This window comes from Chamaea fasciata, unplaced genomic scaffold (genome assembly GCF_029207755.1).
Source record: "Chamaea fasciata isolate MVZ Bird 193981 ecotype frontalis unplaced genomic scaffold, bChaFas1.0.hap1 SCAF_18, whole genome shotgun sequence".
Classification (NCBI taxonomy): domain Eukaryota; kingdom Metazoa; phylum Chordata; class Aves; order Passeriformes; family Sylviidae; genus Chamaea; species Chamaea fasciata.
Genome location: NW_027094103.1, coordinates 6,227,165 through 6,240,521, shown reverse-complemented (window position 1 = coordinate 6,240,521; position 13,357 = coordinate 6,227,165). Strand labels below are relative to the sequence as shown.

General features: G+C 53.1%; 1 protein-coding gene across 5 annotated transcripts in view; it reads right to left on the bottom strand.

Annotated features, from left to right (window-relative positions):
- SEPTIN5 (septin 5) overlaps window positions 1-13,357 on the bottom strand; it is a 42,436-nt gene that overhangs the window by 14,380 nt on the left and 14,699 nt on the right. Inside the window, exon 1 of one of the 5 annotated variants that reach the window (XM_066199798.1) lies at window positions 7,548-7,611. The exons of 2 other annotated variants lie outside the window; for them this stretch is intronic. In XM_066199798.1, the coding sequence (XP_066055895.1) occupies window positions 7,548-7,562 (15 nt within the window). In that variant the 5' untranslated portion in view covers window positions 7,563-7,611. Of the gene's footprint in view, window positions 1-661; window positions 757-791; window positions 974-7,547; window positions 7,612-13,357 lie in introns of those variants that run through there. 2 more of the 5 variants (XM_066199796.1, XM_066199797.1) reach the window with 2 other exon arrangements.

Below are 13,357 nucleotides of genomic sequence, written 5' to 3'. Positions count from 1 at the left end.
AAAATTAAACATCATGGGACCACAGCAAATTTGAAGAATAATCCCTATCAAGCTCCGGAGCAAGCCCCAGAAATGATGGAGCTGTGCTAGGAGCGTGGCGCCTCTGCCTCCGCAGGGGGCAGGGGCCCTGTCGGTGTCAGAGCCCTCAGCACAAGGCGTCCAGCTCCCTCCCAGGCAGCCCTTCCTCCAGCCTTTCCCTCGGCCAGGCACGGCCGCCACATCCGCGTCTGCACGAACCAGCACAGCCCAGCCCTGGAGGAGAGGCAGACCCTTTGCTTCCTTTCATTGCAGAAGGCTGCATAAATTCATAACACGAACGGCCCCCGAGGCATCTGCCACGGACATCTGCTCCTCGGGCCTGGGGCTGAGCACAGGAGTATCGGCAACACCACTCACCCACCAGCATTTGCCGAAGAGAAGGAAAGCGGCCAGCAAAGCACAGCATTAACACATTGTTAATTAACACAGATCGGACCTCGTGTGGGCATACACAGCGCTGACTCCTGCCCGGAGCCCCCCCACGCACACAAACGCCATTCACACAGGGAATCACAGCATCGAATAACCGCACAAAAGCGTCGCGCATCTGGCAGCTGCCCACCGCGCCCCCGCGCCCGCGGGGGCTGCTCCCCTCCTGGCCGTGCCGCCCTCCCTCCCTTACCGGCGTCTTTCCGCTCCTCTGCTCCCCAGAGGTCTCATCTTGTGCTGCGCGCGTCTTGTCGGGCACCATCCTCCCCCCTCCTGTCCCCGCTGCTCCCCGGCTCGGCAGTGCTATAAATACATCCCTGTACCTTCAGCTTGCCTGGGTGGCTTCGCTGTGCCTGCGTCCGGGGAGACAGCAGCCGCTCCACTAACCGCTCCTGAATAATGATCGAATCCATAACCGCGGCTGGCAGGACGGACGGACAGCCACCGCGGGCCAAGGAAAAAACCCCAACCCATGTGTTCCCTCCCAGCCTTCGCTAAATCCATGCGGCAGCCCCCCCGCCTACGCGTGCACACACACGCAGGGCTGGCTCGGCTCGCCTCGGTGCCGAGGCGAGGAGGAGAGCCGAGGAGAGGCGAGGAAAGGCGAGGAGGCTCCCAGGCAGCTGCCCGGGATTTCCTGCCTCCGCCCGTGCCGCGGGAGGAGCCTGCCGGCGGGGACAGGACAAAGGCCACCGCGGCCGCAGGCCAGAGGCGATGGCTGTCGCCCCGCCAGTGTCCCGCGGAGAGGCTGCGCACGTACCGGATGCTGCCCCTGCCATCGGTCTGACTCCGCCTGACAGATGGGCCTATTCAGCTGCAGGATTTCTTACATGCCCTGTCTGACGCGGCCGAGACAAAGGTTTGCTGGAAGAAACCCGCTCTCAGCAAAAATGTGCTGCTTCTGGCTGTGTGGGTGAAGGTCTCAAGGGTCCACAAACACCCAAAAAGCAAAGTTCGAATATAACCCCCAGAGAGCAGTCCTGCTTGATGTGGATCTGTCCCCACGTGGTGCAGGCTGATCTCCTGTCTAGTCCAGGCTCTATTGCAGCCTCATCTCCGAATGCAATTGGAATAGCAGCAGATGCATCCTGGATCTTGGAGCAACCATTCAAGGTCTGAAGACGTTTCAGAATAAGGAAGTATCTGTGTGTTCATTAAGCAGATGAACCCAACCCAACAACAGCCCAGCACACCAAAAAAGTCATTCAAATATCAAGTCTGGGTTCTGAACCTTTCTATAAAATATGCCTTCCAGCTTTTCTGTGCAACCATAGAAACTGAACAGGAATTTATGTAAAACAGACAAAAAGCTCTTAATTTCATAAAATCACACCATTCTGGAAACCAGGAGGTTAACACCACAGCATGTATAATGAAGTGACAGGAGATGACAGCACTGGTGGTGCTGGAGGAACCTGTCCCTTGCCCCACGGGTTCCTGAGCAGCTTTCTGCTCACCAGTGGGAAGGACAAAGGCTGCAGCCACACTCCTGCCTCGCTCTCAGCCAGAGCTCCTGCTGCTTCTCTGGGATCTGCAGGGCTCCAGGAGTGACTACACAGAGTGCCAGACCAGCAGGGCCCGCCCTGGTCACCTTGGGCCACAATCCAGGGCCTCCACCATGTACCCCAAGTCTGGCTGACACCAGGTTCTGTTATAAGCTACTGAGTCACTATAAGGTCCAGTGGCTGAAGTCTGAGAGCAGCTGTGAGTGTGCAAAGGAAAGAAGAGGGGAAAAACCTGCAGTGTTTTACTCATGATGCCATCCTGCAATCTGATCAAGGGTGATGTCAGGCACAAGGTCCTAAAGGCTGGTGAAAATAAATGGAGGAGAACTGGGAAGCACTCCCAGAGCAGGAAAGCTCCTGCCATACAACAGCTGTCATACGACACGGCTGAAACCCTTCTCCAAACCACCCTGCTCCGCCAGCAGCATCCTTAATTACACCCACTGAGTTTTGTTCGCAGTTGTTTCTGTGTGTAGCAGTCAAGCAGAAGGCCTGGACTGAGATCCAGGTGTGGCAGGAATTGTCACTGCTCAGAACACGTCCCTGTTTGGCGGCTCTGCCCTCACTCTGCAGCATTGCTCCATCCCCAGGGAGCTGACAGCCCTGCATTGGTCTCCCAGCTCAGTGGTGGGTCAGGCCATGCTCATGACACCTCTTCTTCCTCCTAGATTCACCTAATCCTTGCGTTCCAGGACCGGGGGACCCTCCCACCAGGGTCTGCAACTGGCACTCAACTGAGAAGCAGTGACGGCACCGTGTTCCCTGCACTGGGCAGCAAGAGCAATGGCTTGTGGCACACCCAAGGTGCATCCAAACCTTCTGAAGATAACAGGAAGCTTCACCAGTCCTTCCACACCATAAACCACAATAGCTGCAAGCAAACCCTCTCCAACCCCCATGAATTCTCATGGCTTGGAAAACCCTTGTCTGAGGGCCACAGGCCACATGGCCACCAACCACAAGCATCTTCCAAAAGCACATGGAGACACGCTGTGTCCCCACGAGCCCACTGCACCGAATCAGAACATTCTTTTGGGCTGGGATCACAGATGAAGTCAACAACAATTTGGTTGCGACAAAACCACAGTGTTGTTCATGGCCCCAGGAGCTGTGCTGACAGTGCAGAGAGGAACAAGGAACTACTGTCTCCTGAGTGCCTTGAGCTCTCACACATCACACATGCTCTCAAGACTGGCAGCCAGGGAGGAATTCCAGTCAGAAGGCCATGCCCAATAACTCAGGGAGCAGATTAGGAAAAGAAACAGAAAAGTAGATCTTGGCTACAGAGATCATCTTAAGACTGAGTGGCCAATGCAATGGCTTCCAAAATGCTGAAGGACAGTCAGCTGGTCTCAGCCTCTCCTGTCCCTCCTAGAGATGCTCTCCTGGCATCCTCAGAGTCACCAAACCATAAATGACAGACTTGTTTGTGTCCCTCAGATGTGCTGCATGACACACCCAGAGTTCAGGGTTGGCTCAGGCTGATCTGTGTCCAAACTTCCCAGAGAGCCAATCCAATCTTGTTTTGCTCCGTCCTTTCTGATCACAATCCTTTTTCTACGCAGCCCTTAGAAATGTCCACTGTAAATCCTGCCCTGCTCCTCCAACAAGGACTCTGATGTACACCGTCCTTAAAAGAAGAAAACCACAGGATGTCTCATGCAGTGTGCAGCAGAGCTCAGCAGAGAAAAACTTGGCACTTCCAAGATGTAGAGCAAATCCAAAGTGTTTTCTTCCACTGGCACCTCTAAGCTCCTTTCCAGACAGATGCTCGGAGCAGCAGCAGCCCAGGGGTCAAACTGGCTGCAGGATCCAAGTTTCTGAGTGTCAGAGCAGACAACCCCAACCTGCCAAACAGTCCGCGAGGGCAACACAGGCATGGGGTGCACCAAGTCCTTCCCACTTCACAGACCAGCTCTTTGGCAAACTGTGGAGGACAGCAGAGAAGTTCTCCACCTATAGGGGAGCTGTTTTCTGGCTTAGGGACTGCAGTGCTCAGGCTCCATCCTTGGTGAACAACCAGGAGCATGTCATGGAAGGCAAAACTTCACCTGATCCAGACAGACACTCTTGAGAAAACAGAGCCAGGAGACGAGGTCCCACCAGGGATGCACCCAGCCAGCCTGGCCTGCATGGAAGAGTGGTGAAACTGCACATCCATGGCTTGGCATGGTCAGCACAGGCACGTAATAACAGCATTTATGTTTCTTCCTCTGAAGCAGCTAAGCTATTTTCAGAATTCCCCACAGAAGGGAAATTTTCTTCCTGGCTGTTTTCTAGGACAAAAGGAAAGGCAGTTCCAGAGAAGCTGTTTGCTCAAACTGAACAGGAGGAGCAGCAGGCAGCAAACCCATTCCCAGCTTGGACCAGGGCAATGGAAGCTGAGGAACAGCCAGTGTCCTCCATGCAGGTGCATAGCTGGGAACCTCCAGGGCTCAGTTACCACCTTCTTCTCCTGCTGCCTCCTCTCCCACTATAAGGAACATCAGTGCTGACTTCAGACAGATGAATCTCACGGGTATTGCAATGTCTGAACTCTGCTGCTCCATCACCAGCAGAGCTGCACACTCACCCTGAGGCTCCTGCCGACCTGATCCAAGGGAAAAAGCCTTGCTGATCTAAACTCTGATGAATAATTTAACCTCAGACTTGCAAGCAAGTCTCCATGTAAGTAGCTTCTGGGAGCATCAGAGCCCTGACGTTTTAGCAAGGCTTCATCCTGTGATACTCAGGAAAAAGCAAGATACCAGACCAGAAATGCAGAAATCCCAAAGCACAGGATTAATCCCCTGTATTTTCAGTGCCACAAGCACAATCTGCACAGCAGTCAGATCTCATCTTTTCTTTTACCTATCCCACAGGTCAAACTTTTAATTTCCGCTCAAGGATCGCTGCTGCTTTGTCACATAATCCCTCCAGAAATGTATAAAATTCTATTTCAAAGGTATTTATGCTCCCTGCTTCCACTTGAAGTGCCTCGTGCTTCCCGAGAAGCACTGTGTGACTCATGCCATGCCTCCACTTCCAGCTCTTAAAAAAGAGCGACGACCGTAATTTGCCTCCTGCTTGTTTAAACTCGTGACTCGCTCTGGAGCGAGTTCACAGATCTTCTCACACCCAGCTTCTCATTTAGGATAATCTGCACGATATAACAAACTGGGCAGACGTGGAGCGGGCTGGATGTCTTCCGGCAGCCCCTCGGTGGCTGCCCGCTCCCCTGTGTCCGCGGGAGGACGGCGGTGCGGTACCGGAGCGCTCCGCGGGAGGGAGGAGCCGGCCCGCGCAAGGGCCGTGTCCGAGCCGGGAGCGCCCAGGCGGCTTCCCCGGCCGCGGCCACACGGAAATCAACGTACAGGTCAAACCCGCCGCCCTCGCTGCTTCCTCCGGTTGCGAACACACTCCTTAGCACAGAACAGAGGTTTCCAAATTTAGCCCGTTAAAACAGAAGGAGAAACCAGGTGGTGCAGGAAGGTCTGCCACAGTCTCGGCACTACTGCTGCTCATCTCTCCCTCCGATTCATCCTCCAGCTCTGCAGTACAAATCAGGCTTAAATAGATGGCCGGCTTCTCATTTCAAAACTACAGCTGGGAAAACCAGGGAGAGGCAGAGCAGAGCCCTGCCAGCCCTGGGAAGCCAGGAATATGTTTGCGAGACAAACGGGTACGCATTGCTCTGAGACACAGAAGCTGGCTGGGCTGAGAGCGGTTTGGTGGACGAGGATGGAAAATAATGGTGATTTATCCTCTGCAGTGGAAAGGAACTGCTTCTTCCAGCTCTCAGGTATCTCCATCCAAATGACAAGAACATCAGCTTTGGAAGTTCTGGATGCATCTTAACACACATGAATAGGAAAAGGTTGGGGACGGGATCCTACAGAAGATGCAGTTTACGTTACAGGTAGTGGTCCCAATCCTGCGATCCTTACTCACCGAGTAGTCCCTTTGAAATAGAGACGACTGCTCACGTGAGTAAGGGATGCAGGATCAGGCCTGTCTACCAAAGAGGCTGAATCCTGACCTGGAGAGGACATGACGGCCTCTGAGCAATGTGAGACACCTACACCTGGTCCAGCAGGAGCTGATGCGAGGGCATCACAAGGGAAGACAGTCCAGGCTGGGGCACCACACCTGCAAACAGCACACTGAGCACAGACCATGGAGAGCAAGGCAGTGGACAACAAAGGCGTTCCACTCAAGCAGAAATTCTCCTGATTCATTCCCAACTCACCCATCTCATAGATACTCCTATGTCTGCAATAAGATCTTTCTTAACCCTGCTGTCCTCTCAGCAGGCTCCTGAAAACCTTATTGGGAGAATGAAAGCCAACTGTCTTGGAAGAACTCCCAACCTCTATCTTCCAACTACAATTAACATAACTTTAGGAGTAGCTGATGCCCACAAGAGAGGAGAATAAGCCAACTCAGCTCACCAAATAATTTTAAATTTCATTAATTAAGGGAGAAAAGGCAGCTCTCTAAAGCAACCTTCAGTTCTGGGAGGCACCCAAGGAGCGAAAAGCTGGCCTCAGACTCTGTGAGCAATAACCCTGAAAAGCTCTGCAGAACAAGGAGGTAGAGGCACCTTCTTCTTCCTAAGGGGTCTCCTGCAGATATTCCAACAAGGACTCAAATGCCCAGGCTCCAGCCACACACCCTCCCTCCCTGCTGGCAGCTGCCTCTGTACACTCAGTAACATGCCAAGTCCTTGTGCACCTTGAGACAGCAGAGGCACACAGGGACCCTCCCCTTCCTTCCCACCCTCACTCACCCCTGGGCTTGCAGCCCCAGCCTTGACCGAGATGAGCCTGCTGAGAGGGAGCCATGCACTCACCCTCCTCCCTTTGCACCAGCACAGCTCTGCCTGGGCTCCAGCTCCATCTCCACACAACACAGCCATACCTGGCTGCCCAGTGCTGTCCCTCGGAGCCCCACGGGCCAGTGTTCCTGGGGAAAGCAGCTGTGTGCCTTCCAGTCTGCCCTGGCTCACTGTGATGTGTGCTGGACCATCTGCTATCCCACAGGGGACCCCCGGGAGCCCGTTTCCCAGCCCCACCATAAAAACAGTCTGTGCAAACGTCATTGCCCACATCAGTCTGCCCAGGGCTGGGCCCTGTGTCGGGACTAGCATCTGTCTTTGCAGATGGATAATTAGATTCCCTTTCCATTTCCTTTCCCTTCCTGATGGTTTCTCTGGCTAACAGTTCCCCCGCAGCCCTGCACAATCCAGCAGCATTAGTCAGAGGGAAATTCTGCTCCCTTCCTCCCAAGGATGTTGTTCTTGGTTCAATATGAACAGCAGAATGAACTCCATGATGATTTGAGTGCTTCACTGCAGTAGCATTTGTCCTTTTCAGCCTGGCAAACGCAGACTTCCCTCCCATAGCTGCACCCTGCTCCTTTTCCCCAGGTGACACAGAAATCACAGCGTGAATTCAATGAGTGTGATGTTGGCAATTGGAAGCAATTAGCTAATCAGCAGAAATACACAATCAGATGGACTGGGGTTGCAGCACACCCCCGTTTATGAGCAGTGGTGCCAAACACTCCTTTTGGGCAGGGCCTAAAGAAGCGTACCTGATTCTCAGCCATGGTGTGAGATGCTCTCAGAAAAAGATCATAACACCCTCCTGCAGGAAACCTGAGGAAGAGATGGAGCAATGATGAAATTGGGGTAATTTAACACAGAGCTGTATCTCAGAGCTCCCAAAGAAGGAGAGGACTGTGTGCTCAGATGACGTATCCAAAGAGATCCTCACTGAGCACACAAGATTGTCTGTCCTCCCCTGCCACTAAGAAGTGGCTTTCTGGGAAGCAGTACTGAAACCTGAAGCCCTGATGGTTGCACAAGCCTCCCTAGGACCTGCAGAGATGCACAGACACATCAGTTCCACCTGACACAGAGGACTTATCCTGCTGGGATCCACAACTTTCCCACAGTTTCTCCCTCACAGGAGATGTACAGACTGCAGCTTTCAGAGACAACCTGTCAATTCTGTCCTCTTGTACCCTGTGACATCCTGTGTTCTCCATGGGCAATGTCCTGAATCCATGCAGAGCACGGAGCTCACAGCCCTCCAGTGCAAACCCTCGAGACTTCCAGCAGCTCCACATCACTGCCTGGGCTTTGTAGCTTCTATTCTGCACCTGGCTGCAAAAACCAAACTGCTGCCCGCTCCATGCAAGGGGCTTTGAAATGCCATTCAGAAGATTCCAGGAGCTTGCAGCCGACTCTCTCCCCTGTGATCCATGCCAGCCCACTGCTGGCTGCCCACCAAGAGCTGGATGGAGCATTACCCAGCTGTGCCAGGCTCTCAGGCCATGAGGCTGAGACACTGCAGCCATCGAGCAGTCAGTGCCTCTTGCACCATTTGCAGCCTGGCTGGGTTTCCCAGGGCCTGGCACACACTGGTGCCCACACTGGATCACGGCAGCAGCGAGGCACGATGTTCCCAAAGGGCATCACAGGCCTGGCTGCCCAAGGAGGTCCCCAGCACAGCTGTGTTGGGGGCCACTGGCACAGCTGTGGGACCACCCAGGCAGATACAGAGCCTGGCAGTTTGCTGCATGAATGAAGAAGAAAAGGTAAGGGCAGCGAGGCAGCTGGGGACCAGGATTGTTCCCCACTTGCCTGTGACTGTGCAGCCATCCAGCATTCACATCGCTCCTTGTACCCTGCCATCGCAGACACTGAGGCTGTGCCTGGGGGGCAGCTGTCAGAATAATCAAAAACAGAATCAAGAATGCTTTCCAACACCTTTCTCTCCCCTTCTCCATCACCTGCTTGCTCCAGCAAACACCAAGCCTGGTTACACCTTTGCTGCACAACTCACCACTTCCCTGTGCCCTGCAGCGTGACTGGAGATTCACATTTTATGTGATGATTGGAGAAAACTTCAAGTCACTGAACATCTAAATCAAACTGTGCTGTCAAAAGGAATTTAAACGAAGTTTCTTCCAAGCTTAAGAGTAATAGTCGGTAACTGCTGAGTGTTGCTTCTCCTTATCAGGGAGATGTTGACCAGTATGGTAAAAATAAGACTAGATAGTCTGAGTTTGTAGTGAAACAGAGTAAACAACCTTAAATGAAGAAGTATATGGCTCAGAGTCTCAGCAGAGGTTGTGTCAGATACTAGAGGGCTCCCCATGCCCTTCCATAAAACAGGTGTGAATTGCAAGGTCTGGAACCCACAGTAAGGATGACCGCACAGATCATTTACCAAGACTGGTGGACACTGACAGGTCCTGGTGGCTCTGCAGTGCCCAGATGAACACTCTGCCTGAGGCTGCTGCAGGACACAGCACAGTTGGCCGTGCTGGGGGGTCAGCTCAGCAATCTTGGTGCTCTTGCGACAGAGGGGCAGTAACAGGCACCCCGGCACTGAGGCAGGAGCCCAGCACAGCCCACACAGCAGCCCTGTCTGCTTCAGTCCAGCCCCAGACTTCATTAGCAGTTTTGCAGCAGTGAGATTCCTACTAACCGCTGAGATGGAGCCATCTGTTTCCATTTATGTGCTGGCGCACAGGAGCAGCTACACAGCAAAAGGACTCTAGAGAGGGTTTGCTCTCCTGAGCACCCAGGGAGTGAAGAGCCAGCCAGCTGGGACAGAGGCTGAATTCACCCTCCTCAGTGACCTAATACCTCCTTCTGCAAAATGAACACCTGGGAGGCACTGCAGCCCTCCCCCTTTGATTTTGTGACCAAGCTCCATCATTAATCCACCTACAGGCCACTTCCCTGAAGGCACAGAGGAGTTGCTCTCAAGTCCAACTACACCAAATTACTGCTCTGCATGGCACCACAGCAGAGGAGGGGTTGATAAAGCTGTTCCCACATTTCTTGGCCTGCCCTCTCAAAGCCAAAAAGAATCTGCCACTGATAAGCCAGGATCCCTAAATTAACAGCTACCAGGCCCTGGTGTTTTCTAAATCAGGGTCCTGCAGAAATCATACTATGCAAAGAAATCTTTACCCAGACAGCTTTTCCATGCATTCATTTTTATGTACACACTGCTTGGGCCAACCACGTACCCAGCTGCCTCACAAAAGAGCAAAATGTGCTGGTGGTGCCTGTGCAGCACAAAAGCAGAGAGTGGAGATGAAAATGGCATCAGGTACCATGGGCGGGTCTAGGCAGCTTCCAAAAAGGGTAGAAGAGGAAAGGTATAAAAACTGGGGACACCCTGTGTGGGAAGGGCTATGGAAGTATTGGTCCTGCCTGGCAGCTGAACTTTGGGAGGACTTTGCTTTACCAGTCACACCTGCTTGGGAGGGAAAATAGTCTTCTTGCTCAACAGGAGGTTTCATACTATAAAACAGATTGCTTAATTCTTGGCAGTTTGTGTTCGGCAACTACCCTTTTCCTGTGTTTGCTGCTTCCTCTCTGAGTACACATTTTTTCAGAGCCAGAAGAGGTATTATGCTCCTCTCAGCCTGCCCATGGGCGCTGCAATTCTCTTCAGAGATTCTTTCCATTTGGAAGATCTGCTGCCTCTGGTGGACTCACAACAACAGCAGAGAGCAGCAGAACATATACTAAGTTCTCCTTTCCTTCACAACAAAATCTTCCTAGTCTTGACTGGAGAGAGCAGAAGTGAGTGTTCCTGGAGAGCAGACCGTTCCTGGAGAACACTGTTCTTAGGTGAGAAAGGATGGAATATCAGGACATAGCATGAACAAAACACAGCAACAGTAACACCCTGTGATACTGCAGTAGCAGCAACTGGCTGGACAAAACTGCCACAAAACCAAAATCCTAAAGCATCCTACCCAGCTTCATGGAGAGATCCTTCCCAACATGATCTTGTCTTACTGGCCCAATCCCATCACCAGCTTTCTCTGCTCTATCGTGTTTTTGATTATCTCACCTCCAACCACGCCCCTCTGGAGAGGGCAGATCTGGATCACTTGGCAGGCACCACCATGCTCACCCCCCAACAACATAGCACTGGTGCTGCAGCCAGGGGTGGGAGAGCAGCCAGACCTCAGGTCCGTTCTTAATAGCTGAAAAAGAGCTTTCTCTAAAGTGTATCCTCCTGTAGCTCATGTGTCTGGTGTAACAGCCCAGGCACAGGAGCTTCCTTTGCTTCTCCAATCTGCCTTTGCTTTGCCATCACACATTGTCAAGCTGTCCCACTCAGCCCTGCTCTGCTGAAATCTCCCCAGGACACATTTCTCCTCAAAGCTCCAGAGAGAGTGACATTGCCATCCTGCTCCATCACAGCCCTGTCCCAGTCACCCTGAGCCTGCTCCCAGAGACTTAAGACATTGCAGAGAGCGCACACAGCTTCAGGCCACAGAGCACAGGGCTGTGGAACCTGAGAGACCAGGGGAGCCCTGCCTGCTGCAGTTCCCGGCCCCCCGGGCAGAGCTGTGCTCAGGCAAGCAGGATCTGCTGCCAAGACCTCCCCCAGTGAGGGAAGAACCAGTGACCCTGCCCCAAATCAGGGGAGGCCCTGAGCAGCACAGCAGGGCTGGGCACAGGGCCCTGAGTTACCATCGCAGCTCCAGAGCTGACAAACCTCCCAGCAGAGGCAGCGCCTGGTACAAAGCCTCTTTTGTTCCTGACACACGAGCCCGCTCCAGGCTGCCGCCGGGACACATCTTTCTTGTGCCCTCCTGACATCAGCAGCAGGCAAGGCTTGGGGATAACGGGGATAATGCTGCTGGGGCTCACACACAGAGGCTGCAGATGCAGGGGGCTGCCAAGGTCCTGAGCCCTGCCAGGCAGCCAGTGCTGGCACCATGCATCCATCACCACTGACAGCAGCACGCACCTCCCCTGGGGCTCCACTGACCCAAACTCCTTCTCAAAGACATGGCACAGCTCCTCTGTAACCCAGCCAGCACCTGTCACCTGTCAGTGCACTTCAATGCCATGGGCACAGCTGTGGGATGCTGAACAGAGGGGAAAAGGGGGCGTTTTAAACACAAAATACCTGTTTGTCCACACACTTTGAGATTGTTTCATCATGTATATGGAGATAATTCTGAGGCAGGAGGGAGGAAAGTCTGCAAACTCTTGTCCTCAGTGTGACATGGTCACAACAGGATTCATTTTCAATCCCTGCTCCCAGTTCAACAGGGAAGAGGGGCAGGAGGGCTGCAGAAAGTCTCTTGCTAGATCCCAAGAATGGTTAAACTCTCCCTGTTAAGCAGTGGTGGGAGAGGAATTTATATCCAAGCAAGAGTCTTGATGCCACCTGGGACAAGGCCAAGAGAAAAGCAAATTCTTCCAGTCAATTTATCCCCCTCCAATACTGCCTGCCCAGCTACAGGGAGTTTCTGCAGCCACAGAGACATGAGAAAAGACTGCTTTTATTTTCCCAGCCATAGCCTACCACAGCCCAGCATCTCTTCAGCTGGAGCTGGAGCCAGAAGACAACTAAGCTTAAGGGGAAGTGACTGGACACCCCCACACAGCTTGTGAGACAGCACTTGGAAGCTGTCCTTACTGAAAAACATGGACATTTACTGAAGTCCAGAGCTGCATCTGGCAGACCAGCTCCAGCATCCAGGATAGAGCTGGGTTTGCTGGACACCAGCAGAGTCCAAGGACTCCAGGCTCCATCTGTGCAACAGAAAATCTTGGCCACCTCAAAATAGCAAACATCAAGGCAGGAGGAAGGGCCCTTTGCCATGTCAGGAAGCAGAATTATCTGGTAGTTTCTGCAAGTAGCATCTGTGGCCTCACGTGCTCCTCATCACTATCTGGACCTGCAGCTGACACCCCAGCTGGCTCCCACCCCATGCTCCAGATCCTCAGATCTCCCAGGTTTCTCACTGACATCTTGGGTTCTAAAAAACAAAGCCTTCAGGAGGGCTCCGATCCCCTTTTCTGCTGATCCACAGGGTCCTCAGATTCAAAGAACCCAGCAGGGACTTTTCCATCCATGCACACACCTTCAGCACCTTTCCACACAGCACACAACACACTTAGAGTGTTTTTCAGCTGGGCACAGCTCAGCACCCTGCAGGACAGGGCTGGACCTTTCATCAGGAACTAACTGCTCTGACATGTCCAGCTGTGTTTTTTGGACTCTGCTTCTCCTTCCTACTTCCCCCCACTCCAGCATGAAGAAAGATGAGAACAGAAAGATAAAAACCCCCAGAGCCACTACCCACTTCCCGCCCCCTTGCACCACTGTTCACCACTGGGCAGGAGGCACAGAGCTCTCCTGGAGCCTCAGCCCCTCGCCTGCATCATTCCAAGAGCATCATAAGCTCTGGCTGGGCCTCCACACACTGCTCCACCTCAGAGCTGGAGACAGATGAGGTCACCTCCAGTCTGAAATCACTTCCCTTCTCAAACTGCTCCCAAGACTGTGCCACAGATTAAAAAGAGTGGGATGGGTGGGGAGGGAAACCCAAACCAATGGAGCATGTTC